Below are 26,749 nucleotides of genomic sequence, written 5' to 3'. Positions count from 1 at the left end.
ACTAAACACAGTATTCTTTCCTTTTATACACATAACTTTTGGGTTGTTTTCTCTTTTGACAGGTCCTTAAAGCACATCCAAACTATCCAAAGATCAGAAAGGAAATACTTGACAAGGCCCGTACATCACTAAGAACGTGAATGCTTCTTTATACAGTTCATGGGCTTTTTTGTTTAATCTGACTTCAGAAACTACGATAATGAAATACTGCAGTGACAGAGACCATATCAGCACAAAAGTATTGCACGTGTTATTAACTTAATTATACTAGAGATCTGGATTGTTTTCAAGAAAAAAATGCAGCCCTGAAAGAAGTTGCATGTGTTCTCATTCAGGAGAGAGAGTACTGCTTACATGTGTGCTATGTAAAGTGTCATCCGGCATCATAAAAAAGTGTCATCAGCATTATAAAAATGTTTATATAACTCAGTGTTTTAGTTTGTCCATTTGAAATAGCACTCAAAACAGCAGCGTGTCCTATCTACTGCAAGTGCATTGTTAAGATCCAGGATTTCAGTTTGTGTAAACCATATATTCATATATACAATGTAGTTTTTATTACTACAAGTGTATTTCTAAAGGATGCTTTTTTCATTTCTACATATACTATAAGAACACTTTTGGTTTTGAAGATTAAAAAAATACTATATGTAGCATTCTCAATGAAATGTGCATTTGTAATGAAGATCTGTTATTAAAAATTTAAATCTTGTGTAAATATTTAGTAAAGGGTTTCATAGGTGATACAAGTCCTACACAGAATTCATTTTCTACTCATGCTATTATCCACCTATCAGATTTCCATTAAGAGTAATATTCAACGTTTTTAATTTAGAATGCTTACTTCTTCAACATTTTATGTGTACCTAGTACAGTCATATGTGCAGAACTTAGCACTGATTTTGTTTAATCCGTGTAAAACACCTTTCTGGATAAATTGTTTTGTTTACAGAGGATTATGATCTTGTCTCACATACAGAACAAACCTGTGGACCTTTAAGGAAGCAATTAAATGTCATGAATGAATGAGTGGAAGAAGGAGGATCAGGGGTTTTGTCAGTGATGCAGAATTTTTTAAAAAACAGATGCCTAACATTCATTTGATTTTGGGGTTTCTTTTTTACAACAGCTGAATGCTAAGGCTACAAAGGGGAGCCTGTTTGCAGTCGTATCTAATCTTGCTTATAGAATCATAGACTCATAGTATCACTAGGTTCGAAGGGACCCACTGGATCATTGAGTCCAATCATTCCTAACACTCCCTAAACCATGCCCCTCAGCAGCTCATCCACCCACCCCTTAAACACCTCCAGGGAAGGTGACTCCACCCCACCCCCACCCCCCCCCCCCCCCCCCCCGGGCAGCCTCTGCCAGTGCCCAATGACCTGTGAAAAATTTTTTCCTGATGTCCACCCTGAACCTCCCCTGGCACAGCTTGAGGCCATTCCCCCATGTCCTGTCCCCTGTCACTTGGGAGAAGAGGCCAGCTCCCTCCTCTCCACAACCTCCTTTCAGGTAGTTGTAGAGAGCAATAAGGTCTCCCCTCAGCCTCCTCTTCTCCAGGCTAAACAACCCCAGCTCTCTCAGCTGCTCCTCAGATGACTTGTTCTCCAGCCCCCTCACCAGCTTCGTTGCTCTTCTGAGTTACAAATAACTAGGTGCTGTATCTTTGATAACTTTATGGTCTTGTTGCCTAAATAGGTTGACATGAGGCATTTAAGCAATGGTGCTACCTACTGGTGGTTTCCAGGCTCCTCATTCCAGAGCTGTTGGTCATCTAAACTGAAACGAATAGATGTGTCTCAGGACTGTAACACCTCTACAAGTTTTGTGTGAATGTAGAATTGAGAAAAGACCTACATAAGTGACCTGTCTTTCCCAAGAACCTTGAAGCTTACACTGTAGCCTTATCCCCTCTGTTTGAGCACTGGCAATCAGTGTGTACAAAACTGTACCAGGTACGATACAGGATCTCTGGGTTTTGCCTGCAAATTGTGCAGAATGATAGAGCTCTGAGAAGATTTGGGAGACTGGGGATTAAGTGATGGCATGGGACTGCAATGAGGAACATGGAAGAATCTGGAAAGTGCTGAGGCTGTGAGGAGCTATAAAGGCGCTGGACTGTGGGGGTCAGTAAACTATGAATTCTTAACCTGTGTGGGGTTTTTTCCCCCCCCAGTGTTAAAAGAATAAGCACATAGGCCTTTTCAAGGCACTTTCTAGTAAAAAAATATTTCTTTTTGCACAGCCCTGTTCATACAGGATCAACATGGATTTTTTTCCTCAGTAGCACTGGGATTACTCTTGACTGAAGTTTAGAATAAAAAAGATGGTTTTATGTCAATACAGGCAAGGTGTTTTCAAATAAAGGCAAGACTAATCTGCATCTATATCTACTTATTTTATCGTGAGCATAAGATGGACATTACCCTTTCATAAGATGGGTAACAGAGTAGGCCGTGACAGTATAAGAGACAAAAAATTAGTTGATAGAAATTGAAGTGAAACTTTTATCTTTTTGTGGTAACTTTTGGTGAAGACCTTTATTTGAATACCATGTAGGTAAAGGATTTCTGAAATCATATAAGCTGGCTTGAGCATTCTAGCCAATAGTGTGGTTTTATAGATGAGGCCTTTAAAAGAAGGGTGCAAATGAGGCACATCTTTGCATTTCAATTTAAAACAAAAAAAAGTGGCTCTAAGTAGTCCTTCAGAAAAAATCTTTCTTTAGAATAATATTTCCAGAAGAAATAAATGGCTTTTCCATTTCCCTTTGACTTTTATAAGCCAATTTAAATTTTCCTGTTCTTACTAAGCCTTTTTTTTTTTGTTTTCTCTGCAGAAGGAATGGCTTTATTTCATTTCTCTTTACCGTAACTAATCAAGAGTGTTAATTTCAGCTTTCCTTTTGCTTTTACTGTTTTGTATTTTAAAAATATATGTCCCGGTAGCGTTGTTTTTTTTTTTTTTTTTAGCCTCTTTCTTAATAAATGGTTTGAATGGAAGAGACTCCTGGGATGGAGGGGAGTCGGTAATGCTGATTTCAAAGAACTGCAGTCTTTAGTGTGGTGTTGCTTAGCAACCCATCTTCCAGTTTTGCCTTTGGAGAATGAAAGAGGAGAGTGAAGCTCTGATTTCTATTCATTCATTGAAACTGGAAATCTAAGCATCTTGCAGCTATAGCAACATAAGCCATGGGTGTCTCTTCCTCTCCTCTCTTGTCCTCTTTTTCTCTGCAGGTACAGAATGCTAGAACATCATCTAGAGGATTTGTATACATTTTTGGTAACAATGTACTAAATAATACTTCCATTTTTATTACCTGCTGCTTTTTTAAAATTTGTACCAATACTAGAAGGATGGTCTAGAAAGTATCTTGAGGTAAAACAATAAGTATAATTAGCTAACTAAACTAGCAAGACTTCAAATAGGAGTAATCTGCAGGGTTTCCCCCTGGTTTTGGACTAGGTTTGACTACTGCAAGTCATTTCTCATATGTGGCTACAGCACTTTGTAGAAAGTCTCAGAAATCGGGCAACTCTGGTTTGGTAACCTAAACGTTAAATCTCATTAGATGAGTGAATAGCTCTATAAACATTGTATTTCAAGCAGAATTTATAGTTTTAAAATAATTTGGTGAAAATTTTCTGAACGAATTATCTTTGAAAGCGGTCCAGGAGACGTTTTGGGGAAGTCTCAGTAGTGTGGGTGGATTCTGGCTCTTAGGAAGCTGATCATAAAGAACTCATTAGTGTGTTCCCTATGCAGTCTTGAACTGGAAAAAATAAGAAAAGACATTAAGGAAAATTTTCACAAGTAAGTACTTCTCCATCAGTGACTGTGCCACTTTTTAAAGTAAGATTACTGTTTTGTCAGTTTAGGCTCTTTAAAACTGTGATTTTCATTTTGGGCTTCATTCACTGTTGTTTTTCATCTTGCAATGTAATCGGAACCGCTTTTTTGAAACATTTGCCTGTCTTAAAATGTTTAGAATTGAACTGTTACTGCAAAAATCATGCTTTTGTCTCTGCTATATCTTGGTTTGGTTATGTGACATGCTACTTGCTAAAAGAGGGGCCAAGTGAATGGTCTAAATCTTGTTCTGAAGTACTGTTTTTTTCAAAAGTCTCAGTATTGCCTGGTAGTGCAGGCTTTGTTCTGGAAAACAGCAGCTTTATAATTGTTCACACTAGAAATTTGCCTTACTTAAATTTTGTGCTGCGAAAAGTTGAATGTTGGCTATGCTTCTCGAAGGTGACGTAGTACTGGTACAGTTCAGGCCTCGAATTTCAAAGGCATTTAGAATTTTAACATGCTATAAATACCAGAAAAAATTAACTGTCATTAATTCTGGTCTAAATCTTCACTAAGTGTTGCTGAGGAAGAGGAATTCCATCATAAAACACTAGTACTAAGATTTTTGTCACTGCTGTTGAATCACTATTACTACTGACCAGACACTATATAATTGCTAAGCAAATTCAATGCCTGCAGCTCAGCAAGCTGAAATAAATCAGCTTTCTGTGCTGGGCTGAGACTGTAAGTGTGTGGCTTCTATCAGAAAGAAGGAAGAAAGGGAGATAGAGCTGTATTAGTGCATCAAAAAGAATCTGGATGGGCCATATCAAAAGAAGTGTGGCCAGCAGGTTGAGGGAGGTGATTCTGCCCCTCTCTTCCTTTCTTGCGAGACCTCACCTGGAGTGTTGTGTCCAGTTCTGGAATTCTCAACATAAGATGACATGGAACTGTTGGAATGGGTCCAGAGGAGGGCTACAAGGACGATTAGAGGGCTGGAGCACCTTCCCTATGAGGACAGGCTGAGAGAGTTGGGGTTGTTCAACCTGGAGAAGAGAAGCCTCTGAGGAGACCTTACAGCGACCTTCCAGTACATGAAGGGGCTACAGGAAAGCCGTGGAGGGACTTTTTACAAAGGCTTGTAGTGATAGGACAAGGGGCAATAGGCATAAACTGGAAAGGGGCAGATTTAGACTAGATATTTGGAGGAATTTCTTCACCATGAGTGTGGTGAGGCACTGGCACAGGCTGCCCAGGGAAGCTATAGCTGCCCCATCCCTGGAGGTGTTCAAGGCCAGGCTGGATGGGCCATGGGCAGCCTGGGCTGCTGGGAGGTGTCTCTGCCCATGGCTGGGGGAGGAACTTTAAGGTAAGAGGCTTTAAGGTCCCTTCCAACCCTAATCATTCTATGATTCTATGATTAGGGAAAGTTAGGAGGAAATTTTGTGCACTTATTACTATTGCTCTCGCCCCCCAACTCAAACCCTTCTTTCATTAAAAATGTGTCTTTATCGCTCTGTGAAACTCCGCGCTGAGCGGGAGGGAGCTCGGCGAGATCTCCTTTCTCTCAAACTCTGATCTCACCTCTGAGGGATTTTGTGCTCGGTTTCCCAGCAACGCGAGCGGTCGGCGGTCCGCACGGGACGCTGAAGCACAACCGCGGCGCTGCGGAGCGGCGGCGCTTCCCCTGCGCTCCGGGCCGGGCCCTCGCCGAGAGGCGCCGAGGGATGCGCGGATCCCTCTCTCCCCCGCCTCCTACCCTCCCCCCCCCGGTCTCGCGCACCTGGGCGCCAGGTGCGGGCGGGCGGGGCGGCGCGCAGGCGCGGGGGCGCGCGCGCACCTGGCGGCCGCCGGCGGAAGCCGCCGCCGCCTCCGCCTCGCGCCGCGGGCGGGCTCGCTCCTCGCGCGCGGCCGCAGCCTCCCTGTCGGGCAGCGCGGGGCGCCGCCGCACGAGGTGAGCGGGGCGGGGGGGGCGGGCTGAGGGACAGGGGCCGGGGGCTGCCCGCAGGGTCCCCCCGCACCCACCCCCGGCGGGGCCGAGGGGGTTCGGGGCAGCCCGAGGCCGGCACCGAGCGTGGCAGGAAGGTGTCTCTGCCACGTACCGGTCCCGCCCGCAGAACCGCAGCTAGTTGGTATCGGCGGGGCCGCGGCCGAAGTGCTTCTAAGTTATCGGGATGTTTCTTTCCTCTCTTGGTTTGTTACGCTTCTGCCGGTGACAGCGCTATCGACTGTATTCGTGGCTCTGGAGATGTGGGGGGGAAAGTGAAATATCGATAACCTTAGCATGCTGAATTATTTTCTCTTTGACTGTGTGAGATACGCTTGTACAAAGAAGGATGTATTAATAAACGTCTCTGTTGATTATATGAAAAATAGCTTAGTGAATTTTATGTGTGCATCTCAGCAGTGGTTTACGTGTTGGGCTTTGGTTACAAAACAATGTCTTTTGTTCAAAAAATTATGAAATATACTGACCTATTCAGTCTTGACTAAAGCCAGTGTCGTGCTGCTGAGCTAAGTGACAAAGTTAAGGACTGACACAGAACAGACAATTTATGGCTTCTGGTTTCTTTTTTTAACTAGGTTTGCTCAGTGCCTTGGTCAGCTTGGCATCTGCTACTATCATCCTAAGGTTTCTCAATAACATAAGCAAGCAAAGTAAAAATTTAGTTACTTACACAGAGCCCAATTTTCTATTTTTGTTGCACTGTGGGAAGGAGCAGAAGATTGGTTTCTTCCTCCTCCTAACTGCTATTGCCATTTAACTTTACTTCTTTTTGGGGGGTAGGGTGACAGAGCAGCAGCTTGGATATCTTGGCTTCTGTCAAAATAGGAACAAGATATAATTCCCCAACATCTGTGTTGTTAAGTGACAAACTATTGCTTTGAGGTGGTCCTTTTTTCTTCACATAAATTTGTTGCCTGCTCTGTCTGTTCTAAGAGCTGTTACCTAGTGCAGGACTTCACCTTTGTTTGGAATCAACAAATAGAGAATAATGTTCATTATATGAATTGCTGATCAGGTGCCTGCCAGCATGGATGAATTGCTGCTCCTAACTTGTTCATTTCTGAGTTTATTTTCCAGAAGATTTGAAAGTGCCTCAGGCTTCTAGACCATGCAGTGCTAGATTTTGTTCACTTGTGTGAAGTGTTCTTTTATTCACTTAGTGTCTGTGCTAACAGTCTGATCTTTTCTAAGATTTGCTGATATCACGTGCTATAGGAAATATTTCTTCTTACAGAGAAATCATGTCGCAAAACTACTGAGAGTGACAAATTAAAATTCTGTAGTCAAATGACTATTTGTTGTTAAGTAAGAAAGTGAAATGTAACTGGGAAAGAACAAGTCAAGTGGGGAGAGGAGGAAAGCAAAGACACCTTTTGAAGATTTTGACAAATATCAGTTTAGCAGCCACTGACCAAACAAACCTCAGCAAATCTCAAAAGATCCATGAGGAGACTTGCTTTGCTCTACACTTAGCATTTAAATGACTTAAAAGCTTAAGGCAGTATTAAACTGTGATTTGAAGCCGTGTGCTTAATACTCTGGTGTTTTTCCTGAGCTTAATACTCAGGTGTTTTCATTATCTTAGAAACTTTACTACAATCAGGAAAAGAAACAAACAAAACCTCTCTTGGTTATGAATCAGAGATTGGTTTTTGGTGCTTAAGTGATAATCAGTCAGTAATCTGTTTTAAGTTAAAACATGCTTTACAGCTGCTGTGCTGCTTGCTTGCCATCATGGCATTTTTAGGGACAGTTTCAAATGATTTTAACAGAAGCCTAGCCAATCTGGCCAAGGAAAAAAGGAAGCTGCAAAGCTGCATGAAATTTAAGTTTGAGTTCAGTGCATGTTAATAGTCACAGGACTGTAAAAATAAACCTTAAATACTGTCTTTACTATATGGTTATGGTACATTTTTAATAAGCTTTCTATTGTTACAGGGAACTGTTCATCTCTTCCTATCATGTACAGTGGCTGGTTGTGGAAATGTAGTAGTAGTAGTGCTCATTTTGAAAGAGTTCTTGGAAGCACTTCCTTTAGAACACATAGGAGGAGGAGTTGAGGGGTTTTGTGTTTATTTTTTTTAATCTCAAAAAAACTACTGGAGAAAATAGTTTACAAGTTGTATTCCAGCTAGATATTCTGTACTGCTGCTGCTCTGAATTTCTTCAGGCTGTGTATTGTTGTCCAGATACAGCTTCTGATTTTTCGGTAATAATCACTGGGGCAGATTATGTCTGGTCTGTGGCCTTAGTCTTTCTAAAACGAAGACTCAGGAACTGAATATGTTTAGTATTCCTCTTACTCCTGAAAAAAAGTAAGTTGTAGAATGACATTTCCACTGGCTGAGCTTCAAAGAATGTACCCAGAGGAACAGTGTCTGGGCTTTGTGAATCTCTGGGCTTTTTTTAGGAGGGTGTGTCCTACATAGGAACGTGTACAGTAGGAACTCTGAGTAGAACAGATAGGCAAGTATGTTTTCTTGCAAGTGCAGTCAGAACTGGCTGCCTGATTCTGTTTCTCCTTTTCACTAAACAATATAGTTTGGTAATCTTAAGCAACTGTTTTCATTTTCCCAGAATTCTGAAGGGCTTTTGAATGTTTTTGATTATATGGAGAGCCTTCATTTTCCATATTCATCTAAATCTGTAGGAAAAATTCACTCCAAATTGAATATTTCTTAGTCTGTCACAAGAGTGGTACTGTGGTACTGTGAGTGGATGTTCCTTTGGGATGTTCTTCTAGGAAGTGGAAATGGTTTGGGTTTTTTTTGGTTTTTTTTGCTGGTAGAAAAAAACCTTGGTTTCAATGGCAGAAGATGAGACTTACTTAGATTATTATTTTTAATAATTACCAAAATAATTATTTCAGTAGCTAATGTTTTAATAGCATCTGCATTTGTATTCATACAAAGAAAACAAAAAACTCTTGTCTATCATTTCAGACGCAGAAATAGGAGTGGTGAAAGTAGCACTTCAAACAGATAAAGTATCCCAATGTATGTAACTATTTATCTTTGGCAGGCTTTTGATAATTTGGCAAGAACAGTTGATCCTGAGCATCAGGTCTTTTCTGAATAATTTGTTCAGTGTTTCTGAAGAATTTGTTCAGTGTTTCTACTCGTACACCCGCTTTCTGATTAAAAGGACATAAAGATCTTAATGAAGGAATTGTATACTTAAATGGTAAGGGAAAAATAGACAAGCTTTTTAATGAGACTGTGCTTCTGGAGATACTGAAGAAATTAGATAAAGTGTGAAGCACAGCTATGTAGTTAAATAGTTGTGATTAGAATCATTCCAACAGGGACATTGTTTTTCCTATTTTTCTCTTTTTTTTTAGTTATTTTTTTCTTAAGTATTTTTTTAGTATATTTTACTTAGTATTTTATATTTTTAATTTTTATGTTCTGTAAGCAACATTTGGAGGAAACATTAGAATCCTATTTAACATTCAGATAAAACTGAAGTAGATTTAAAAACAGTTTTATCAAAAAAACCTGGAGTCAAGTATATTGTTGATACAAACCCAAATAAATTTCTTCTGACTGGCATGGTCTGAAATAATTTCTGCTAATTTGGGTTATCTTGACATTTTGATTTTTTGAAAAAAAAATGTGATTGCCTATAGTGTTGTTCAGACCAAGGTATTAAAAAGTCGGAGTTGTCTGTGTGCTGGCTACTGTAGTGAGGCTTTCTTGTAAGGCAGAGGTTTTGCAGACAGTCTGACATCAGAGTTAGTGGGTGGCATAAAGTAATGTAGACTGTGTATTGAATTCACACACTACCCATGTGATGTAGTTTGCAGTAGCATGGCTGCTGCTTTTGGGCACTTTTAGAAGACTTTTGTAGTACATATTAGTTTTCTGGTTATTTTCTTCTTAAATAAATAAATAAAATCCCTAAATTCCAACTTCTGGTGTTTAGGGCTGGCTAATTATTTCAAAGTGCTGTAAGAATCCTGATTACTATTAGTGAAAATAACAATAATGAATAGAAGATTAAACACTTTGCTAAACAGTCACCTCAGGGAGCTTAATTATGTCAACACATTTCTTCAGAATGTCCTGGAGAACAGAACAGTAGTTTGGTCTGTGCTTACTGGCATTGCTGTGCCATAAAAATGTGTTAGGCATTTGCGGGAAATAAAGATTGTATTCCTGACTACAAAACTGTCCTGGTAAAAAACCCTAAGGAAGATACAGCTTTCATGGCAAAAGCTCTTTGGACAATGTAGTCTGTGTTCTGGAAATTGCTGCTGCTCTGTGCAACAAAAAGCTCTTCCCTAATTGTAAGCAATATCCCTGTCAGATATTTTGTCAATGAAACTACGCTCAGTATTTGTCTCTATCAAAGAGTTTGCTGTACATTTGTGGCAAATGAGCCTGTGTTTGTCAGCTTCACCTCTGCTGCACACACTGTCTCCAGGCTATCGTCTCTTCCTTTCTTTCAAAAAGAAACATCACTTGCGCTCGTTTCTGTGCGCATGCTGCCATGAATGCTGCTGGAATGTACTAATCCACATTGAAAGGGTTAAGTTATGTTGCTCTGCTGCACAACCCACATGAACGAGGTGAGTTGTCATTTCATTTCTAGGCACAGACACATATCACCTGTGTGTTTGGGCGGACTGTTGTAGTTAGACCTGAGCAGCAAGACAGATGTATCCAATTCCAGGAAATGTGTTGTCAAAAAAAAGTCAGTGTATGCAAATAAAAGTGAATATAATTACATAGGAAAACCAATGCTGAATAAATCACTCTATGTTCTTGACTGATCACTAGTTCTGCTTATCATAGTCTTTAAGGACTTGTTTGAAGACAGATGTATGCGAAATACAGGTAGTGCAAGAAATATTCTGGATGGATTTTCTATTTTGGTTATTTTGATTTACAGGGATTTTGACTATTGTGTTGAACATGAGTCTTCTAATGATTTTTATATGTTCAGTTTGTGCAGGAAATAAAAACAACAGTTAATTTAGTTTCAAGTTCTTGATAAAATGTATGCATGTGTTTTTGATATTTTGTGAAGAATAGGTTAGTGTCAGCATCAAAGCCAACAGCAGCAGAAGTCAGAAGAATGTGCTAAGCATCTGTGGAAGAAATCTTTGGTGTTTGCTATTTCTTTTCATTTTTGTTGCTGAAGACAATTAAGACAAAGTTCGTGTAGTAAACATAGAACTAGGAAAAAAAAAAACCTGATGACATTTTGAGTGTAGGATAAGCAGATATTGCATTAATTCAAATGCTGAAGATGTACAATGGAAATCTGACAATTGCAACTTCAACTCTCTAAAGTAATTGTTAAATTAGTTAAAAGATTTCTCTGATACTAAGGCAGATAACAGATATGTAGCCATACCATGTAATTTTTCTACCCTTCAAGTAGTCTCATGCCAGCTCATTAAAACAAAAAGAGATGGTTGTAAATATTTGGCTCAAGTACTGATTAAGTTCTCAAATTTAAGCATAATTTCAGTGTTGCTATGCAGAATTAACTTAAAAAAAGCTTACCCTATTAAAGCTTAACCTATCACTTGTCGTGGACAAATTTAAGTCTCTTTGTCCAGAGGAAGAAGCCTAAAGGAAGTTGGAGAACATTGTTGCATGTCTAGTGATATAAGAGAAATTTGAGGGCAACAATGTCTAGAAACAAAGGGACCAGCCAGCCATCGCTAATGGCCCTTCTCCCCAAGTGTTTGCCTGATGGACTATGCCTAATGACTGCTTGTAAGATACAGAAGTTGTCAGACCTCTCATAATATTAGGCACTTGATGTTTGTTTTCTTTTATCTGTTTGAGGATGATAAATTGTTTATTGATTCCCAAGCTTTAAGATTTACTAATTTAATATGTGCCTGTGCATGGTGCACTGAGAAACAGTAATGTGATTCTTTGTTATGGTGTTACAAAAACCTAGTTAACAGGTTGCAGAGGTTGTAGACTTGGGCAAAGCCCTTGCAGATTTAGCAACGGTAGTTTTACAAGTTACAGTCTTCTTGCTGAGCGCTGAGCTGTACAGTTTCTCGGTGTTTTCCATTATGTATTGCATTTACATGACAAATTTGGGAGGTGAGGATGACTGCAAGGATGGCTTCTGTGATAAGAGACTGGGGCTGCCCCTATGCTGGTTCAAGTCAGCTCTAAACCAGACCCATTGCTGGCTAAGACTGGGCCGCCTAGGGTGGTAGCTAGTGCCTCTGTGATAAGGTATCTCAGAAACAGTATAAAATGCTACACAGCAACTGTGAGAAAGAGGAGTGAGAGAAACGGCCCTGCAGACACCAAGGACAGTGGTCAAGGAGGGAAAGAGGTGTTCCTGGCACTGGAGCAGATATTCTGCTGCACCCCGTGGAGAAGACTATGGTGAATGACCATGAAGACCATAGAGAAGAAGATATCTCTCTGCAGCCCATGGAGGACAACACTGGAGTAGATATTCTTACTGCAGCCTGTGCAGAATGCCATGCCAGAGCAGGTAGATGACTGTGCCCTGAAGGAAGTTTCAGCCCACGGAAAGCCCATGCAGAAGCCCATGTGTACCTTGTGAAGAGGAACCATGTTGGAGCAGGGAAAAAGTGTGAAGAGGAAGGAGCGACAGACGTGAAGTTTTACCAACTGACCACAACCCTCATTCTCTATCCTCTCTACACCACTTGGGAGAAAAGAGATAGAATAGTTGGCAATGAAGGAGTGAAGTTGAGTCTGACTAGGTGGTTTTAGTTTTGTCTTTGTTTCTCACCATCCTGCTTTATTCTTAATGTAATAAATTAAATTAATCATCCTTGAGTCTGTTTTCCTCACAGAAGTAATTGCTAAGCAATCATGCTGTCCTTATCTTGACTCATGTGCTTTTCATTTTTATTTTCTCCCTACTGTCATGTTGATGAAGGGGAGTGAGAGAATGGCTAGATGGGTGTCTGGCAGCCAGCCAAGATCAACCCACCAGACATCATGAGAAAACAAGGCATGTTTTAATCTGGTAATTTGGTTGCAAACCTTTCACTGGGAAAGAAAATTTTATTCTTAGTCTTGCAGTGTATAGGTGTTGGTAGTGTAGTATAAATTTTTCAGCACTAAAGAAAGATAATGTGTGAAACAATGTATTTTTCTAAGGGCTTTCTTGGAAATTTTTTGAGCTTTGTGAAGCATATTTTGGTACTTCTTAGTATCTATATGACAATGTTATAATGATCTTCCCCTCTGCATTCTTATAGCAATATCTCTATGGTAAAACAACTGTAGTTCGAATGTATGGATTTATTTTAAAATCTGATGTAAGCTTTGAAATAAACTGCAATGTGAACAAATCTGAATGCATAACTTATCTTAGAAATTCTTGAAGGAAACCAGGTGGGTTATTTTTTTTTTTTTTCTGTTTTCTCTGTCTCATCCTGAGTAGATGTTATTCCAATTACAAAATGGAGAATCTATTTCTGTTTCAAATGATGAAATAGAAAAGGGTGGAGGGTTTGCAATTCTGGTCAATATTTAGCAAATGGGAATTAACTGTGGCTTTTATCAAGAATCTGCTTATTTATTTTCCAAGTTCACATACGTGTAACTTTTATACAAAGATAAAGCTGTGCTTTGGATTCAGGCTGGGCGCTGTTTTTTCCCTTCTTCTAAACTGCCAATTTTGCAGAGAGAATTTAATTCAAATCACTTGGATTCTGGTAGTCCTCAAATGTTTTTCATAATTCCTCATCTTTGAAAGCCACTGAATAATTGCTTGCCTGTGAAAAAAATAGTGGCAGAGTTCCTGGAAGCTCTTTGACGGGTTCTCTTGATGAGTTGCAGCAGCACAAGTGAATGAAAAAAATAGAGAGAATGATTACTTGATCCTTAAGCTAATTGAACTTGCTCCAAGTTACCTGTTTTAAGTTTCCACTGAACATGTATACCAGATAACTAAATTACTCTAAAAATTCCCTACTTGAAGTCTGATTGCTTAAGTCTGATCTTGAAATAAATTTAAAAAAATAAAAATTGGAAATTTCCGAATTGTGGAAATAAGTTGATTGAGAAGTCCTTCCTGTCTTTATAGTTCATTTGTTATGTGGATCTTTCCTACATGCAACTTGAAATTACTATATTGATTCCGTCTGTTTTCCTTCCATCTCATCACTGAACTAAATTACCTGTTTCTAGAAGACTTAAAACAAAACTTTCCACTAATATTAAACAACTCCATTTTCAAGATTTGGAAAAAAAAATAATGTAAGTAATGTCGTTATGTGGAATTTATAATAATTCATTCTTAGTGGTATGCGTGCTTTCTGGCTCTTGTATTTGAGGTGTATTTTAAAAAGCCAAAACAATAAACAGGGGAAGTGCATTTGAATATCTTACAGATAACTTTGACATATATTTTAGTGATGGACATGCAGTGTTTGACAGTTAGGAGTTATGAATCAATTCCTGCCCAGCAATTTCTTGTGGTTCTACATAGTTGAATGTTACATGTTTAAATACTTTTTGTTTTAATTTACAGGTATTAAAATTTCAAGCAAACTGATCTACTTGAAAAGCGTCATTCACAGAAAGTTTTGTGCTGTGATTTTTTTTTTAAACTAGAATGGCTTTGAAAATAATACCTAAACTATTCAAGAAAATATTTTTTCACTGGAAACTTTGGAAATTTAGCGTTATTGTGTTTGTCTTTCTGGTATTTTTACTTTTATTACAAAGAGAAGTAGGTGTTCAAGATTTTAAAGATGAAGCAGGGATTGAACCAGCTGTTAGAAAAAAAAGTCATGTACTGGGACTTGTGTTAAATGCTATGAACAATATCAAAGGTGCAAAGCCAAAAATGCAGATAAAAGCACCCATTAAGCAAACTAAGATTCCTGGAGAGAAGCACTGTTTGCCAGGACACTATACTGCAGTGGAACTGAAACCCTTTCTTGATCGACCTCTGCAAGATCCTAATGCTCCTGGAGCTTCTGGTAAAGCATTTAAAACCATCAACTTAAATTCAGAAGAACAGAAGGAAAAGCAGCGTGGTGAAGAAAAACACTGTTTTAATGCATTTGCAAGTGAAAGGATTTCTTTACACCGAGATCTTGGACCAGACACTCGACCTCCTGAGTACGTTAAAATGTGTACATCCTAAACGTAGAAAAATTTGTCAGAAATGCACACTGCAAAGTGATTTGAGTTCAGCATTAGGTCGTAGTTTAGGCAAGTCTTCTCACTGTGCATAATGATCCACAGTTCCAAAGTCAAGAATGTTTAAAAAGGCTCATTTCTTTCATGGTTTTTGAATTCGAAGTAACCGTATTTAATTAAGGTTTTCTGCTTTTGCCCTTAAGCTACAATTTGAGTGACTTTCTGGAAGCCTGTTAAGTTTTACTTAGAAGAAATCTAAAAATGTAGTTTAAACTTTTTCCCAATATGAACACCATCACCCACCCAATCCCTTATTAGTATTTAGTGTTAATAAAATCATCAGCTTAATTTGATAGATTAGGAATTGAAAACTGTTGAACAAGGCAATGGAACATCTCAGCAATCTTGCAGTATTCAAAAATTTTATTAATTAGAACTGTAGGACTTGGGTAGAGCAGGGTTTGGTTATGAGCAGCCTTTGTCACTGTCAGATTATATGTTCTCAGCTATCAGTGTCAGTAGTGACTAACCTTACTACTGTGGTAAGGTTAGTATGGTAGTGGTGGTACTACTGTGGTAAGGTCAGTGGTGGTAGCATGAATATCGCGTTTCATGTGGTGCGGTTCACAATAACATTTGCTAAAGCATAACTGGTGAGGTTTTGCCCATGTCCTTTGTAATACAATGGGCTATGATAACTACTTTGAGAAGTCTTCCAGCCTTTAAAATGGTTACAGGCAATAGACAGTAAGTGTGTGGCTTATTAATAAAGAAGTATTGTTTTGTTGTCTTGACTTTCAATTGAATTTAAAGTTATGTTCAGAATCCTGAAAAATTGTCATTTAAAATTGTTTGCCTTGAATGGGATATGCTACCCCAAAGTATATATGGTATTTCTACAAAATGCTGAAGTTCTGAATTACGTCTATTCTGTTTTTCCTTGCAAACTCTTCATTCTTTTAATGAATATTATTCTTTGTATTTTGGGGTTTCAGCAGTAATGGTGACTTAGAAACTGATTTTGTAGCTCCGTATCTGTTGCTTATAATGGAATAACTTTCTGAAGAAGACCTGGGTGCTAGAAGCAGAACTGAGTCAGTTGTTCAAGTGGAATTCATATTCATCATATTTTAAAAAATATTTTGTACAGCCTCTCCATTTGGAGCAAATCTTTGAGATCTAAAACTGGAATAGAAGGTGGAGAAGCTGGAATCTTTAATGTCTGCACTTATAAGAATTTGTACTAGAAGAAGAAGGGTTTCTTTTAAGAATCTGAGTGAAAACTTTTTGTCCATTTTGTAACATTTGACATTTTCTACTCTGTAGATGTATTGAACAAAAATTTAAGCGTTGCCCACCGTTGCCAACAACAAGTATCATAATAGTTTTTCATAATGAAGCATGGTCCACTCTGCTCAGAACGGTTCACAGCGTGATGTATACATCTCCTGCCATACTGCTAAAGGAGATTATTTTGGTGGATGATGCCAGTGTAGACGGTAAGAAATCTTACTGTTTTCTCTTCTCTTTTTCCTTTTCCAAAGTTAAGACCTATTAGGATTGCAGATAAATTGGTGAAAATAGGATACGTCTTTACCACCATTAACATGTATAATGGTATTGATATGGTTTTGTTCCTTTCTTTTCCTATAAAATGTCATAGATTTCTCCCTTCTTTTTTTTCCATAAAGTAGTCAATTATGAAATTCATGTCTTTTAAGAGGTTCTTAAAACCCATTTCCAATTATTCCAATTCTAGGAGTGCTTAAACTGCGTAACTGGTTGCATGACAAGTAGCTCTGTAATTTGTGCTTCAAGCCAATTACAATTTAAAGAACAAAGTATCCAAGGATGAACCAGCCAATTCTTGTAGCATTTTACATTATATCATAGCGATTGGCTTTATGAAAACTTCATTAATATGAAGGACAATGTCTTTCCTAGAAAATAAAATTAACAGAAAAATAATCTTCAATACTCAAGCTGACTGCCAAAAATAATTGAATTTATACTGAGTGTGATCACAAATGCAAGTTCAGAAAAATTTGTATACTTAACTTCAGGTGAACATGGCTATGCATGCATGCTTGTATTAATGTATTTACACTTTTTGCAAGTCTGTATTTAGTATAGTGACGCTTGGATGTGAGGTACATTCAGTAGTAGTTTAATACTAAGGATGGGCAGAGGAAGGGAGATGCTGTGGGATGTTTAATGATGGATGTGGTATTTCTCAAATTTACACATTTGTACAGTTTTTTATATAGCTGCTTCTACTGTTCTGAATATTATAGCCTTTGAAAGCTGTGTAAAATGGGCTGTCATTAAGGAAAAAAATTGCATGTTCTGCATATAACTAGAGTAAGTATGTATGTGATCTCTTTGCTCTGAAAATGGATTTTAAATCGATATTCAAACTGTTAATACTGCAGAAGAGGTGTTCTAGTACATGTCCTTTCTCTTTTAGAACATTTTTAATATTCCATCCTCTGTTCTCTACCAGTCACCTCTTCTTATACCCCCACTCCCTACAAAACTCAGCCTATCAAAATAACATTCAAGAGTCAGGAATTGTTTACGGCTTTTATGTTGAGGTCATTCTGGGGATGAGTATGAATTGTTTATCCTGTTAGTTTAGTAATATAAAATATTAAGCAATGGCATGTATATACAGTGAATGTACTGAAATTGATTTCTCTTCCTAGAATATTTGCATGATAAACTAGATGAATATGTGAAACAATTTCAAATAGTTAAAGTAGTCCGTCAAAAGGAAAGAAAAGGTCTAATCACTGCACGGTTGTTGGGAGCTTCAGTAGCAACAGGAGAGACCCTTACCTTTCTGGATGCTCATTGTAAGTGTAACCTCTAACTATGTCAGGTCTCATTTATAATGCTGTTGTCTTTCATTTAATGTTACAGATTTTTTATGCAAAAAAAAATAAATAGCAATGTATCATCTTTCCTATTGCTAATTTGTTTTATTGAAGTATAATTAGCGATGTTATTTAAAAGCGGTGCATATTGGCTTCCTGTGGGCATGCAAAAATATTCCCTGTGTGTACTACTTTATAGCCAAGTAAAAATTCAGTGCTTGTTCCCATTTTCTCCATAGGTGAATGCTTTTATGGCTGGTTAGAGCCATTATTGGCAAGAATAGCTGAGAACCCTGTCGCTGTTGTAAGCCCTGATATTGCTTCTATAGATCTTAATACTTTTGAATTCAGTAAACCATCTCCTTATGGGCATAACCACAACAGAGGAAATTTTGATTGGAGTTTGTCATTTGGATGGGAATCTCTTCCAAAACATGAAAATAAAAGAAGAAAAGATGAAACTTATCCAATTCGGTAAACATAATTTGAATAATGTTTTAAATCCTTCGGTTTTTGTGGGGTTTTTTGTTATAAATGACAGTTTTTAAATGATCTAGTTCTTCATATGATTATGGTCAGAATCACCTTAGGTGATCTTCATAATTATTTAAGAATCACCTTGTGAATTTTACAACTTTCATAAAAACAGAACCTCCTTAATGCAGTAATTGCTCTGCATTGCGTCTCTTCTGCATGTTCTAGGAACATAATAAATGATTTCTAGATATCTTTTTCATCAGAAGAGAAAGGTGAGAAGAGAATTATAAGCAGTTCTTTTCAGAGATAGTAACACAGGTTCTGGGTCGTCACTCACTGTCCCTGAAAGGATGACAACAAAGTTTCAGAGCACCAAAATACTAGACTGTTACAGTTGAGCATTTGATGATAATTGTATGTGATTTGGCCTCAGGCAGATTACTGCTCTGGAGGAGTAATAACTTTGCATTATATCTTCCATATAGGGAAAGTATATTATTTTTCCTGATAATGTCTTTTATACCAGCAGTCATTAGTCTAAACCAGTTGTTACTAAATGACAATAAAACTGTCTAATGAGACTTGATATGGATAGATGTAATTGCCTGAAGTATTATCTATGCCAGGAAAAAGTATTAAGGTAGTGAAACACTGACAAATTCATGGAAACGTCCTAGAAAGGTTATACCATGCTTTTGGTTTTATGTTTAAGAAACCTACTTATCCGAATCCTGTCTTCTTCAGTAAATTTCTCTTTTTGCAGAACGCCTACTTTTGCTGGAGGTCTCTTTTCAATATCAAAAGACTACTTCGAACACATTGGAAGCTATGATGAAGAAATGGAAATATGGGGAGGTGAAAATATAGAAATGTCTTTCAGAGTAAGTTTAGATACCTTTTTAGCTTGGTGGTCTCTACACATATCATGTACAGGATTTTTGAGGACAAATTAGTATTAGATCTTGACTTATCTGCTGAATCAGCCAACTAGGTCATGGAAAATTAACAAGTAATGGCCTATGAAATAAACTACAAACATGCTTACTGAATTGATTTCTATTTTTTTTTAAATGTGTTTAGAGTTGATAGTAGAAATGTGCCTTTCCGGGGTTTACCTGAATAGGAAATTCACTTCTGGTATGCCTGATATATGCACTCTTGCTAGTGGCTTGTTTTTTAATCTGGTGAACAATAGCATTGATTATCTGCTCAAGGTGAACCTGCTTTAGCAGTGAAGTTGGACTAGATGATCTCCAGAGGTCCCTTCCAACCTCAACCATGCTGTGATTCTGTGGATTTTTTTTTTCTCCCTTAATTCTAATTGTGGTGTACTTATGCAAAAAAATTTATTATTAGGTATGGCAATGTGGTGGACAGTTGGAGATCATGCCTTGCTCTGTTGTTGGCCATGTCTTTCGCAGCAAGAGTCCCCATACTTTCCCAAAAGGTACTCAAGTAATCACACGTAATCAAGTCCGCCTTGCAGAAGTCTGGATGGATGAATATAAAGAAATATTTTACCGAAGAAACACAGAGGCAGCAAGAATTGTGAAACAAGTAGGTGGTGGTGGTGGTGGTATTAGAAATCACACTTGCTGCGTTGAGAGTTTTGGTGAGCAAAAGTTATTTATTGACAAAGTATGTAAAGATTCTAGATATTTTAAAGAAAAGACAGAGTTCAGTTTGCTTAATGCTGTATTCCAAACAAATGAAAAGCTTAAGTACTTTCTGTGGTGTTTTTTTTGATAAGTATAGTTTATTCATACATTCCCTAAAATCCTGAGTTGTTTGCACTGAACACCTACCAGGTCTACCAGAAAAGCATGAGAAAAGCTACTGAGCAGAGAAAATGCAAACTAACTTGGAGTGAGAAACCTAATATCTCATTAGTATTAAGTGGCTTAGTATTTTTACTTAAAAAGCAGGCTTTGATGTTCTTTAGCTGCAAAATAAAGCTGCTGCAATGACAGATATCTATCCTATCTCAATCTGCTTAAAAAATTAAGTTAAATTCAGGGGGGTTGGATGTTGGTTAGTTTATCTTTGTAAGTTTTCTGGAACTTTGGTCTTTCAACAGCTGGAATATAGAGTTTTCTTCCTATTTTCTTGTGTGATAATTTTTGTGAATATCATCTCACTAATAGCACTAGATTTTCTAAGCATATTTAGCAGCAAGACAACTGCATTTTCTCTGGAAGATGCTGCATTGAAATGACTGATATGCTAATTATTTAATTAATCCAATTCATCCTGTCAGCTCACTCTTTTTAGTGAGACCAATGTTAACTTTATAACTGTCACCAGTATGGTCTTGTTTGTACCTTCCCAGTTCGTGACATTGTTAAAACTCTCTTGGAGAAAATGATACTTCTCTTCTTTCCATGTTGAAATGTATTTTTCTTGCATGTGCTTTGAAATGCTACAGGCAAAATGTCAGTGGTTTTATGATTCTGTAACCATAGTATTAAAAAAAACCCACAAACCAAATGAAGCTTAAAACTTGTTTAATGCTACAATACAGATTTTCATAGATTTATATCAATATTAGTAATGTTAGCGTGCTTCTCTTCCATCCTTCCTTCCTTCCCTTTCTCTAACAGAAAACATTTGGAGACATCTCAAAAAGACTTGATTTAAGGCAGCATCTGCAATGTAAAAATTTTACTTGGTATCTCAATAATGTTTATCCCGAAGCATATGTGCCAGACCTGAATCCTTTGTTTTCTGGATATGTAAGTTTTTAATTATTTTCTATGGTCTTCCATGTTCTAGGCAGTTCACTAATCTTTTGTGCTACATTAGCCGTAGCATTTATGTTTCGGCTGTCATTCTCTAGAGTTTTCTGTCACTACTCTGGACGTAGAATCTCTTCTGCATACCTTGCTATTTGAATATTTTATAGCTTTGTCAATGGTGAGACATACCTTAAGCAGAGCACCTTAATAACCAACAGTTGCCTTGCTTAACGGGATCTTGTAGCCTGCGAAGATAAGCAAAATTCTGCCCATCATTACCAGTTAAAATGACACAAAAAGGCTAAGGCACTGGTGAAAGTTTTCTGGAATTATCGAGGTAAATTTAGTATAGTAAATATATTTACTATATTAAATATAGTAAAAAGTCTGACAAAATTTTTAGTTCATGTTAATGAGGACAACTGCACAGCTGTTTGCTTCTCAGAATTAGGTTTATGATGAGGAAAATATGTGTTTAGTTATATATAAAATTTTTACAGACCATTGCATTTCCTCTGCCAAATAACTTCTTAGGCATTGCATTGCTAAAACAAAATATTATCAAACTAACAATTCTTAACTTCAGGTGAATGGGAATGTTTAGCACTTCTTCCTCCAATTTTGAATATTTTATATGTATCTGTTCAGATTGTTATTTGGATAACAGTAACTTGTATACCAATAGCCTAATAATTCACAGTGTGTGCTTGTAGACAACCATAATATAGTTATTAGACTTTTGGTTAGAAAAAAATAACTCTGAGAAACCAAGATTCTTAGATTTGAGCATTGCAGAAAGTAACAATGAGCTAATAACTGTAATTGTGAAGCCAAAGTTTAGTTTTGTTTGCTAGTGAGACAGTTTAATATTTTGTCATCTCCACTGAGCTGCCTTTTTTTTTTTCTTCTCACAACACCCTTTCTTTAGTTAAAAAACATAGGTAACCACATGTGTCTGGATGTTGGTGAAAATAACCATGGTGGCAAACCATTGATTATGTATTCTTGTCATGGGCTTGGAGGAAATCAGGTAAAATATTTGTTGGCTGTTTTTTATAATCTGTTCAGCTGTAACTTTACCATAGTAAAACTTTTAATTTACTTTAGAGACATGGACTCATTTTTAATGTGCAATTTTTTTCTCTCTCTTTTTTTTAAGTTATTTCTTATATATATTGTTCAAGAAAAGTTTCATACTGCTCTTCATGTTGTTCCACTTCTAACACTTTACATTAAGCATACAGATTCAAATTTTTAACACAATTGTACTGCTTTACGTGTTCTCCCCTTTCTATGCAAAACCTTTTCATCTTACCCTTACTACTTTCTTTTAAGCATTGTTGTCTTAATTCTTACTTTCCTTATGCTTCCTCCTATTGCTCTTTCTCTGCCAGCAGGACTCGCACAGTCAAGGAAGAAGTTGGTGGGAATCCAGCCAATGTGACCAAGTGGCCAGGCCAGAGCCACCTTCCCTATCGTGCTTGCAGCCTCATAATGTGAGGTCAAATTGGTCTATCCTGTACTGGCTAATGCAAATAAATACTATGATTGCATTTGTCCAAGAGAAGCTCTCTTTGGTGCATAGCTCTTAGAGGCAGCGATGTTGCTCTCTTTCTTCTACAGTATGACTTCCAATAGATGTCAGATACTAAATCCTTCAGGCACTAATAAAAGCAAAGTCTCCTTTCCTGCGTAGAAATGAACAGTTCTCTACTGCCTTAAAGAATTATTTGGAATAAAGTTGATTAACTGTAGATCTTAAACCTTTATTGACCTTTGGTTATTAAAAAGGTTTTGTTAGAATATAGTTGTAATTTTTCTTTAAATAAAATCTTCAATCTTAAAAGCCATTCATTGATGGCAATATGAAAACTCATACACATGATTCTCGTTAGCTGATACTTTCCTAACCAATTTCTTTGGGAGATGGTATACTGTCTAACTACCCTGTTAGATTAGCTTCTTACAGTACTGAACTTTTAATTTTTATTCTGTTGTGGATTAATACTATATTAGCCTTTCACATTGTCATAATAAAAAACACTGTGCTAAGAGATTGTATTAAGACATCTGCTGTCTGCTTCTGTTGTCTTTGCTCTCCTTGCTCTCTAAGTTAGCTTGGACTGTACTAAAACTCTATGCTTACACGTATTGTGTTTTTAGCATTTCTTGTTCCCATAAAATAGTCTGAATCGTTGTAAAGGCCAGCCTGCAGAGAATTTTACCAGAGATTGTGCTGGTAATGCTCAAGAGATGTGCATATTTACTTACTTAACTCTTCTCAGTACAATGCTCTGTTTTCAGTTGTATTATAGTTTTTACCAGACTTCAGCATTGTAGGCTGAAAATTCCCGTCTTCCATCTTTGTTCATGTATTTGAGATAGGAGAAGGGAGTAGAAAAGACAACCTGATTTTCAGAGTTGTATATCAGTTGTTTCCCATTCTTACTTTTAAGAATATTCTGGGGCTGGGAACATGTCCATCTCGATAACATCTCTGTCTCCAAAATCCATGAAGTTTTAAACCTAGCTTTCAGGTCATATTTTCAGGGCTCACAGAGATTTTGGAGTTGAAAACATAAATCAGAACAGGTCAGTCAGACGAACAGGTTTAGAACAAATTATTATGTCTAAGAGCCAAATGACTAAGCAGGTCACTCCTGTCAGTATCTGTGTCAGTCAGTAATGCAGATGTTTAAGAGGGAGGTGCCTGTTTGTTCCTCAGTGCTATTACCATTGATGCCAAGGCAGTGAGGAAATGGAAGCTGACCAGTTGGACAGATAGTTGAAAGCCGCAGGGAGCTAACTGAGCCTGGTCTTAATCGTCAAAGAAAGCTATGGTGAAGGCTGACATATGGACCAAAAGCAGAGGTAATGGGATGTAATGATAGGAACTCTGCTGTCTAATAAAGGACAAAAGGAAGAGACCAGGATGGTAGGGTAGGATGAGAGGTATAAAAGGATAGCTGTGTCTGTAACTCTTAGAATTAAATCCCTATTAAGACCTGAATTATAGCCCAGGATTCCTGAACCTGAAGACTACTCTACTGTTAGGAAATAATGATAAAATTAACTAAAAATAATATATGCATATATTTTCTTTTCCTTTTCTAATGGCTAGCTCACAAGAGAGCTTTTGTCCTTTTGTCAGCATTATTGTTTGATCAGGCAACAAAAGCTGATGTATGGCAGTCAGTATTGTTCTGCGTGACAAATTTTTCGGTTTGGTTGCTCTAAGAAAAAGCAAAATTCAGCAACAAAACTTGAATTAAAAAATTTAAAGCAAAGAAATGCCAGAAATTAATTTATCCAAGCAACTATCCCCATTCTTCAGTTTGTTTTCTTGAATTATTTATGATTCCTTTGGGAGCAAGCAATGAAATCTTACATCATAATACATATGTACCAAGCATCATTTGCAGTTTATGCATTTAAGTACTTCTGAACGTATTCCATTGCATTAGTATTTAAAAATGCTTTTAGTTTTGTATACGTTTTAAAAGTGTGTATGCTTAAAATCAGATAAATTATTCTGTATTTTCAAATTGTTGAATAACAAAAAAAAATCTATTACTTTGTGAATAAGAATTTCAAAGGATTAATTTAGTTTAGTACTCTTGTACAGTACTCTTAAGTATTAATTTACTGAAATTTAAAAAAATTATTTAAATAGTACTTTGAATATTCTGCACACCATGAAATTCGACATAACATTCAGAAGGAGCTTTGTCTGCATGCATCTAAAGGACCTGTGCAGCTTCATGAGTGTAACTACAAAGGCAAGAAAACTTTTGCTGTTGGAGAAGAGCAATGGCTGCATCAAAAGGTACTTAGACTGCACAGTTTATTGGCATCTTATCAGCGATCTTTTATGTGAGTTCATTGTTGAGAACCCTAACAAAACAAAACTCTGAGGCCGAAGAAGAGGAAGTTTATTTCTGGGAGGAAAATGTAGATAATTTGAGCTTTGCGGTAGCTAGACCAAAACTACTTTAAATGAAGAGTAGAAATGTCACTTACAAAGCCAGCTGATATCCTTTAGTGTGTGTGTTTGGACATCCACCTCAAAGCCAAACCAAATGTTTTGTGTCTTTTAAAATATTTTTTTTTAAACTTCCTAAGAAATAAGCTGGCACTTGCACACCACTTGTGTTCAGTTGCTAGCCCCTGCCCCTGCGCTACCTGTATGGCCTTACTGTTTTGAACAACAACAAACTTGGGGGGACAAAACAGAGTAGGGGAAAATAGCATGCTCATTTTTTGTTCATTTTTTCTTTCCTTCTGTTCTACCCACTCTAGGATCAAACTTTGTACAACGCAGCACTACATCTGTGCCTTACAGGAAATGGAAAGCATCCGAGCTTGGCATCCTGTAATCCATCAGACCCCTTCCAAAAGTGGATCTTTGGCCAGAACAATTAATATTTGATATTTATAAGCCAGGAGCATTTTATTAAAACAAAAGATCCTTACTAAACTGTGATCATATATGTATACTGCATTTTTAAGTGATGCATACTTTAAATACAAAATGTTTCTTTTTCCTCTTACATAAGTTGGACATAAAATATGTCATCAGAGTTTCCCTACAAGTCTTATACCAAAGATGACTGAGGTTCCAATTAAGAAAAATGTTTACAATGTTTCTATGATAAGACTTTATATATTGACCACTGATTCAAGGACCTAATTGTCCTCTTTCACCTTGGGGACCATATCTATATTGTTTTTCCACATACTGTAAGTACTTCTGAGGAAGACTGATTTTTCTCTTTAGAGTTAAGAGAAATTATTGTACACTGTCTAAAAACCAAACCTTTATTTGTATATCTTTATGCTCAATTGGTTGACTTAAGTTTGTATTTTTTAATCATTTACTTTACTCAGTGAACTTTTCTCAGTATTTTTTTTAAGTTCCTTCACTTGAAAAATTAAATATTTTGTCTTCAGGTTAAAGCCAATTAGGCAACCACACTGCGCGCAGCTTTTAGCAAGTAATTCTTTGGTAAAAGAAAAAAATAATTCTCACTGAAATATATGTGTGACTATTTTAATGGAAAACCTGATTATTCTGGTGATTAATATCATTTTATTTAGCCAAAACGTTTTGTATAAGTTTTTCTATTTCATGAACATAAAAATTTTTGACAGATTTATATTGTAACAGAGGTCTGAGCTTCTTAACATTAACATATTTTTCAGCATTTTGTTCCTAATTGCTTTAAAATTAGATATTATCTAATAAACCCACCTTTTTTTCTACCTTTTAGTGATTTATGTAATTTTTACCTGACAGATTTCTAATGTTATCTGTACATAATTTCTTGTGCAAACACTTGCATATGGATCTTTTTTTTTTTCCATTGTTGTTGCTGTTTCCCCTTTAACAAAAGAATTAACCTCAGCTTTATCAGTTCAAGTGAGACCTTGGCCTTCCTAACTATTCTGTTAGTTCTTTCGATGAGATACTGTGTTCTTGTAAACATCTGCAAGTATATTTCAATAGATCATGTTGAGCTATGACTTCATAAATAGGATTCATTTGATTGAGTATTAAAAATACATATCATAGAACCATAGAATAGTTTGAGTTGCAAAGGACCTTTAAAGATCACTTAGTCCCACCCACCCCTCTGTGATGAACAGTGACATCTTCAAGAGATCAGGTTGCTCAGAGCCCCATACAACCTTGAACATTTACAGGGATAGGGCATCGACCACCTCTCTGGGCAATCTATTCCAGTGTTT

At 37.2% G+C, this 26,749-nt stretch overlaps 2 protein-coding genes across 6 annotated transcripts in view; both read left to right on the top strand.

Annotated features, from left to right (window-relative positions):
- Positions 1-1,316, top strand: part of TTC21B (tetratricopeptide repeat domain 21B) — a 42,321-nt gene extending 41,005 nt beyond the window's left edge. The window contains exon 30 of one of the 2 annotated variants that reach the window (XM_054069225.1): positions 63-1,316. In XM_054069225.1, the coding sequence (XP_053925200.1) occupies positions 63-140 (78 nt within the window). In that variant the 3' untranslated portion in view covers positions 141-1,316. The remainder of the gene's footprint in view (positions 1-62) is intronic. The other variant, XM_054069226.1, reaches the window with a different exon arrangement.
- Positions 1,317-5,507: 4,191 nt separating this feature from the next.
- Positions 5,508-26,263, top strand: GALNT3 (polypeptide N-acetylgalactosaminyltransferase 3). 4 transcript variants are annotated; one of them, XM_054069228.1, is made up of 12 exons: positions 5,620-5,749; positions 14,297-14,892; positions 16,240-16,412; positions 17,619-17,768; positions 18,029-18,263; positions 19,030-19,147; positions 19,623-19,823; positions 20,867-20,998; positions 21,930-22,031; positions 22,399-22,497; positions 24,675-24,827; positions 25,301-26,263. In XM_054069228.1, exons 2-12 carry the CDS (start codon positions 14,381-14,383, stop codon positions 25,421-25,423), a joined length of 1,998 nt encoding a protein of 665 aa, XP_053925203.1. In that variant the 5' UTR covers positions 5,620-5,749; positions 14,297-14,380; the 3' UTR covers positions 25,424-26,263. The 4 variants fall into 4 exon arrangements, with proteins under 4 accessions (XP_053925205.1, XP_053925203.1, XP_053925202.1 ...); XM_054069227.1 differs by having other exon boundaries at positions 22,396-22,497; XM_054069230.1 differs by lacking the exon at positions 14,297-14,892 and having other exon boundaries at positions 5,508-5,749; positions 22,396-22,497.
- Positions 26,264-26,749: the final 486 nt, after the last annotated feature.

Source organism: Cuculus canorus, chromosome 6 (assembly GCF_017976375.1).
Source record: "Cuculus canorus isolate bCucCan1 chromosome 6, bCucCan1.pri, whole genome shotgun sequence".
Lineage (NCBI taxonomy): Eukaryota > Metazoa > Chordata > Aves > Cuculiformes > Cuculidae > Cuculus > Cuculus canorus.
Note: the sequence above shows the minus strand (reverse complement) of the source record. Positions and strands in the feature narration are given on the sequence as shown.

Coding starts and splice junctions, on each gene's coding strand:
- GALNT3 (XM_054069227.1), top strand. CDS start 14,381: ATGGCTTTGAAAATAATACCTAAACTATTCAAGAAAATATTTTTTCAC. Junction 19,824..20,866: donor CAGCAAGAATTGTGAAACAA/GTAGGTGGTGGT, acceptor TTTCTCTAACAG/AAAACATTTGGAGACATCTC. Junction 24,828..25,300: donor AGCAATGGCTGCATCAAAAG/GTACTTAGACTG, acceptor TACCCACTCTAG/GATCAAACTTTGTACAACGC.